The following is a 6,386-nucleotide window of genomic DNA, read 5'->3' as shown; positions in this document are numbered from 1 at the left end:
TTAATTGATGTGTAACTGTGGTTTTGTATGAGTATTTATTGTGTGGTGGGCCCCCAGACCCAATAAAGATTATTTAAAACTCAAACTTTCTCTCTCTCTCTCTCTGTCTCTCATGCTCTCTCTGTCTCTATCTCGCTCTCTCTGTCTCTCTCTCACACTCTCTCACTCTCTAATCCATTTAGCCACAATTAATAAAATAATTTATAGTACAGTATGATGTAATATCTGTCTGAATGGGGACATCAGATGTTGTTGAAGAACAGAAACTGTATCTCTTGTGCTACACATTACCTTCAATAACATCACCCTCACAGGCTTTCTCCAATTACCCCCAATTACCTGCTCCCCAAGTTATCCTCCAATAACAAGTCCCCAATTAACCCCCTCCTGCCCCGTCCTCCCTACAAGCACCCCCTGGTGGCCGCGTGCTTGTTTTTTAGCCAGGGGCTAATTTCTCCCTATATCAGCAGCTCCCCTTCTCTCCTCTTCCTCTCCCTCTTTCACTCTCACACTCTGCAGGAGATGCGAGACTGACAGAAACTCATCCTCTCTCTCTCTATGTCTGGCTCACCAGGATAAGGCTTGCTGTGGCCAAGTAGGGCAGAGGTAGAACAAGATTTTGTGTGTCAATCGCTGTTTTTTCACATCTGGTTACAGGTGTCTATGGTGTATATCTTCACTGATGGCACTTTTTGTTAATATCATTCTGTTTACAGAGTGTTCTGTCTGCAAGTTCTTGGTTTGGTCTCTCTCCAACAGGTGACGGAACTCTCCCAGTCTTCGGCCTTGTCTCTCTCCAGGTGATGAGCCTGTGTGGTTGGCTGTGGCTGCTCTACTGTCTCCATGTCCCTGGGTCTGTCTGGGGTCTGGATGGCGGTGGAGAGGGGGCTTGTCGGCTGATAGCTAAGCCCATCTCGGGCAGTGTTTATCAGGCAGGAGATGTGGTCATTGGGGGCCTGTTCCCCATCCATGTGGAAGCCCCTCTGCCAGAGCAGGAGTTCAGGAGCATTAAGGGAAATTCTACCTGTACAATGTACGCAGCTTGTGTGATAGCAGCTTTTTGTCATTGTGTTTTCCCTTGAAGGTAATGTGTATTCAGCTACCTCATATCTCTCCGTTTCTTCCTTTCTTCTGTCTGTCAGTTTCAAACAGCGTGCTTACCGCTGGCTCCAGACTATGATCTTTGCTGTGGAGGAGATTAACCGTGACCCAGCCCTCCTGCCTAACCTCACCCTGGGGTTCCTGGCTGCTGACACATGCCGGTCAGATGGCACCACCCTGGGGGCAGCCCTAGCCATGGTGACCGGCAAGGAGGCCTCCGTGGTGGGCACAGAGTGTGGCACTACCCCTGAGGTTCCCGTCATCATCGGGGATCCCCACTCCTCAGCTTCCATCGTGGTGGCACAGACCCTCGGGCCGTTTGATTTACCCATGGTGAGGCAGGGGTTGGATTACAGGTTGGGATGAGATGATGACTCTTCTCACATTACATTTCCATCTCTATCTAGATTTCTCTGTGACCAACTTTTACTTTCCTTCTCCCTCTGCTCTCCCTTGACTCTCTCTCTCTCTCCCTCTCTCTGTCGAACTTACTCTCTGTCTCTCCCTCTCACTTTGTTCTCTCCCAGGTGAGTTACTTTGCCACCTGTGCGTGTTTGAGTGACACCTGGAGGTACCCCTCATTCTTCCGTACAGTACCCAGCGATGCCTTCCAGGCTCGGGGCATGGCCAAGCTGCTGCGTCAGATGGGCTGGGTGTGGGTGGGACTGGTGTCAGAGGATGATGACTATGGCAAGTTTGGGGTTCAGCTGCTTCTCCAAGAGCTCCAGGGATCTGGGGTGTGTGTCGCCTACTCTGAGGTCCTCCCCAAGGTATGACCTCACTCTGATGATCAGACAATAAACTCTCTCTTTTGCTATATCTTTCTCTCTCTCTTTCACACTGACTTCTCTCTTTCCCCCTCTCTTCCAGTCTAACATAAACGCTCTCTCTGATATTCTCTGACTCTCTTCCCTTTCTCTCACTGATGGTCATCCCCAAGTTACCGTCTAAGAGAAAGATCAGGCACATTGCGGACACCATCAGAGGATCTACTGCCAGAGTGGTGGTGGCATTTGTAGGATTCACGGGTCATGCAGAGGTGAGCAGTTACCAATCAGAGTATTGTTAATGATTTGTAACACAGCTGTAGCAGTGTCCTTGTGTCTTACCATGTCTTGATGCCCTTTACAGACACAATCATTTCCTTATTGATAATCATGCATTTCATCTTGACTATCTAGATCTCTTTAACAATTTCATTCTCCAGGCCCTGATGGAAGAGGTTGTCCGTCAGAACATTACAGATAAGCAGTGGATTGCCTCAGAGGCCTGGGTCACCTACTCTACTATCGCCGCCCCGACAAACATGCCCTCTTTTGCCGGGACAATCGGTTTTGCCCTGAAGAAAGCTGACATTCCCGGCCTGGGGCCTTTCCTAACACGCCTCCATCCAGACGGGGATTACCAGAAGTCCGACCCCTTCCTGAGGGAATTGTGGGAGGAGATGTTTGGGTGTTCTCTGGGGGTAGACCTCAGTGTGACGCTGTCATCCAGGCGACAGTGTACTGGGTCAGAGGTCATACGTGAGGGAGACTTTACACCTACATCTCTGTTTTTTGTCCTGATTCCCATTGTTATCTCAGTAAAATAAAGTGTCTTTCCTAGGTGAGGGGGAGAGCCAGTATGCTGATGTGTCTCAACTGAGAGGCAGCTATAATGTGTACAAGGCTGTGTACGCCATCGCCTACGCCATACAGGATATGATGGCCTGTCGACCAGGGGACGGAGTCTTTAATGGTGGACAGTGCCCTGATATCAGGAACCTTCAGCCCAGCCAGGTGAGGATAACATGTTGATCTGTTTTCAAGTTAAGAACATTAATGTTTCCAGTCAGGATACAGTGAAAACACTTTGTAAGGTTTGAATACTAAAGAACAAAAGCCACAACTGGTTCTAACTCTTAATCCTGTTCCAATGCCCTTTTCTCTTTGAGATTGTTCATTACCTGAGGGGAGTGAACTTCAGTACTCCTGTGGGGGAATCTTTCCACTTCGACATTAATGGTGATCCGCCTGCCTCTTATGACATCATCAACTGGCATGTGACCCCCGAGGGGACGGCAGAGTTTGTCCAGGTCGGACATTTTCTGTCCTCTGAGGGATCGGACGACCAGTTTCACATCGACATGGATAAAGTGGTGTGGGGTGGGGGCAGCGGAGATGAGGTGAGAACTGTTCAGTTTGGTGTGTGTGTGTGTGTGTGTGTGTGTGTGTGTGTGTGTGTGTGCGTGTGTGTGTGTGCGTGTGTGTGTGTGTGTGCTTGAGTGATAGAGAGAGATTTATTGAGTTTTTCACCCTGAAGCAGACATTCAGAAAAAAAAGAAAGACATTAAGAAGACCAAATAAATAACGGGAATGGTATCTCAGCCAGAAAGTCAACATGACACTGAACGGTATCTTTTTTAACTAGGCAAGTCAGTTAAGAACATATTCTCATTTAAAATGACGGCCTACCCCAGCCAAACCCTGAAGAAGCTCTGAATCATGGCCAAATGTGAAATTGTTCGGATTTGAACCAGGGACTGTAGTGGTGCCTCTTGCACTGATATGCAGTGCCTTAGAATGCTGAGCCACTCAGGGGGAACATGATACTGAGATGTTTGATTTGAGATGTTTGTATGGTCATATTCCTGACATAGTCTCCAGAGGGGCCCAGCAAGCCTGCCTGTCTGTGTAATAATGATGATAATAGCGATGATGATGATAATAACTTCCTCTCCCCCATCTGGTAGGTCCTTGTGTCTGTATGCAGTGCTGACTGTCCCCCTGGTACCAGGCATGCGGTACAGAAGGGGAGGCCTGTGTGCTGCTTTGACTGTCTGTCCTGTGCTGAGGGAGAGATCAGCAACACAACAGGTAGTCTATCAACTGTTCTGATTCCAATTCATATTTTTCCTCAACCCTGGTTGGTCCTTATTTGGACTCCTCATTCTTCTTCCTTCTCTATCAGGGTCAGTTGAGTGTATTAGGTGTCCAGAGCGGTTCTGGTCCAACCCTGATCGTACGGCCTGCATCCCCCAGCTGGTGGACTTCCTCTCCTACAGCGACACCATGGGCGTCATCCTGTCTGTCATCTCAGTTTCCGGGGCAACACTCACAGCCGGTGCCCTGGCCACCTTCCTCTACCACCGTCACACGGCCCTGGTGAGTTGAATCATATGATCATTTATAGAGGTACTGGACAGAGATGAGATTGTGTAATTTGATTTCTGACATCACTCAGTCTAATTTATCTTTCTCTGTCTCGTTCCAGGTGAAGGCCAACAACTCTGAGCTCAGCTTCCTGCTCCTTCTGTCGCTCAAGCTCTGCTTCCTGTGTGCTCTCGTTTTCATTGGCCAGCCGAAGCCGTGGACGTGCATGCTGAGACACACCCTGTTTGGTATAAGTTTTGTGTTCTGCATCTCCTGTCTGCTCAGCAGGACTGTGGTGGTGCTGGTGGCCTTCAGGGCCACTCTGCCTGGAGAGAACCTGATGAGATACTTCAGCCCCACCCAGCAGAGGATGGGTATCTCACTCTGCACACTCATCCAGGTGAACATCTAGTTTTTACTGTACTCTATGGGAATCTAGTTGTTTCCTTCATTGACCATATTATTTGTTTACTAGATACCTAGTTTTCCATCCACCTCCGTTCCCTTACACAGGTGCTGATCTGTGTGCTGTGGCTGGCCTTAGCTCCACCCCGACCTGCTGAGAGGAGGGGCAGAGAGGGTCGGGGCCCGAGGGTCGTCCTGGAGTGTGAAGTGGGCTCTGTGGTCGGCTTCTCTCTGGTGCTGGGCTACATCGGCCTTCTGGCCTCCCTCTGTCTCATTTTAGCCTTCCTGGCCAGGAAACTCCCAGACAACTTCAACGAGGCCAAGTTCATCACGTTCAGCATGCTGATCTTCTGTGCCGTGTGGATCTCCTTCATCCCTGCCTACGTCAGCTCTCCTGGGAAGTACACAGTAGCTGTAGAGATCTTTGCCATCCTGGCCTCCAGCTTTGGGCTGCTGTTCTGTCTGTTTGCTCCAAAGTGTTACATCATCCTTCTGAGACCAGAGAGAAACACCAAGAAACACATGATGTCCAAATAGAAACCACCAAGAAACACACGATGTCCAATTAGAAACCACCAAGAAATACATGATGTCCAATTAGAAACCACCAAGAAACACATGATGTCCAATTAGAAACCACCAAGAAACACATGATGTCCAATTAGATACCACCAAGAAACACATGATGTCCAATTAGAAACCACCAAGAAACACATGATGTCCAATTAGAAACCACCAAGAAAGAAATCATGTCCAATTAGAAACAACCAAGAAACACATGATGTCCAATTAGAAACTACCAAGAAATACATGATGTCCGAATATTAACTTAAACATACTCACATCATGATTTAGGGCTCGTTGATATTCATTTCAACATGGGAATGTCCATTCTGTTTGGAAACATTATTTTCCTGCTATTCCTTCACTTCACTTTGTTAATATTAGTATGTGTTCTTATAATGTGTCAGAATGAAACACGTCTATATGAACAATCCAATAAAGATGACTTAGTGTCTACTCATGCTGGAAGAGTTAGTATTGAGTCTGTCTGACAGAACTTAGACCCCCTACACATGATTCCTTCGTCACCCAGTCAGTGTGTAAGTGTGAGTGTGTGTGTGTGTGTGTGTGTGTGTGTGTGTGTGTGTGTGTGTGTGTGTGTGTGTGTGTGTGTGTGTGTGTGTGTGTGTGTGTGTGTGTTTGTGTGTGTGTGTGTGTGTGTGTGTGTGTGTGCATATGAGTGTGTCTGTCCCTCATCGTATAAAAAAATGAAAACAGGCACATTCCACTGTCTGCTTACCCACTGTGGGACCCTCTCCACTCCCCATCACTCCCTCTTTATACCCAAGAAGACTCAAGGCTGTAATCACTGCCAAAAGTGCTTCAACAAAGTACTGAGTTAAGGGTCTGAAAATGATGTATATGTGACAGTTCAGTTTTTTTTATATATAAATTTGCATTCATTTCTAACAACCTCTTTTTGCTTTGTCATTGTGGGGTTTTGTGTGTAGATTTACAACGGGAAAATAACCATTTAGTCATTTTTAGAATAAGGCTGGAACGTAACAAAACGTGGAAAAAGTCAAGGGGTCTGAATACTTTCCGAATACACTGTATGTTCTCATATTTCCAGAGTTGCAGGAGGGCTTTGGAAACCCATGTATGTATTTTTGACACCATATATTCTACATATTGTGGAAGAACATGAACTACTTTGGAGACACGTAGTTGCAGGGAATGACAAAC

The 6,386-nt window shown here is 47.2% G+C and overlaps 1 protein-coding gene across 1 annotated transcript; it reads left to right on the top strand.

Moving 5' to 3' along the window:
• Window positions 1-769: 769 nt before the first annotated feature.
• LOC110507280 (extracellular calcium-sensing receptor-like) lies at window positions 770-5,446 on the top strand. Its single transcript, XM_021587164.2, has 11 exons — window positions 770-1,033; window positions 1,143-1,434; window positions 1,629-1,871; window positions 2,042-2,140; window positions 2,309-2,624; window positions 2,707-2,879; window positions 3,035-3,265; window positions 3,833-3,956; window positions 4,051-4,244; window positions 4,354-4,632; window positions 4,746-5,446. The coding sequence occupies exons 1-11, from the start codon at window positions 804-806 to the stop codon at window positions 5,172-5,174; spliced, it is 2,610 nt and encodes an 869-aa protein (XP_021442839.2). The 5' UTR covers window positions 770-803; the 3' UTR covers window positions 5,175-5,446.
• Window positions 5,447-6,386: the final 940 nt, after the last annotated feature.

Source organism: Oncorhynchus mykiss, chromosome 27, assembly GCF_013265735.2.
Source record: "Oncorhynchus mykiss isolate Arlee chromosome 27, USDA_OmykA_1.1, whole genome shotgun sequence".
NCBI lineage: Eukaryota > Metazoa > Chordata > Actinopteri > Salmoniformes > Salmonidae > Oncorhynchus > Oncorhynchus mykiss.
Note: the sequence above shows the minus strand (reverse complement) of the source record. Positions and strands in the feature narration are given on the sequence as shown.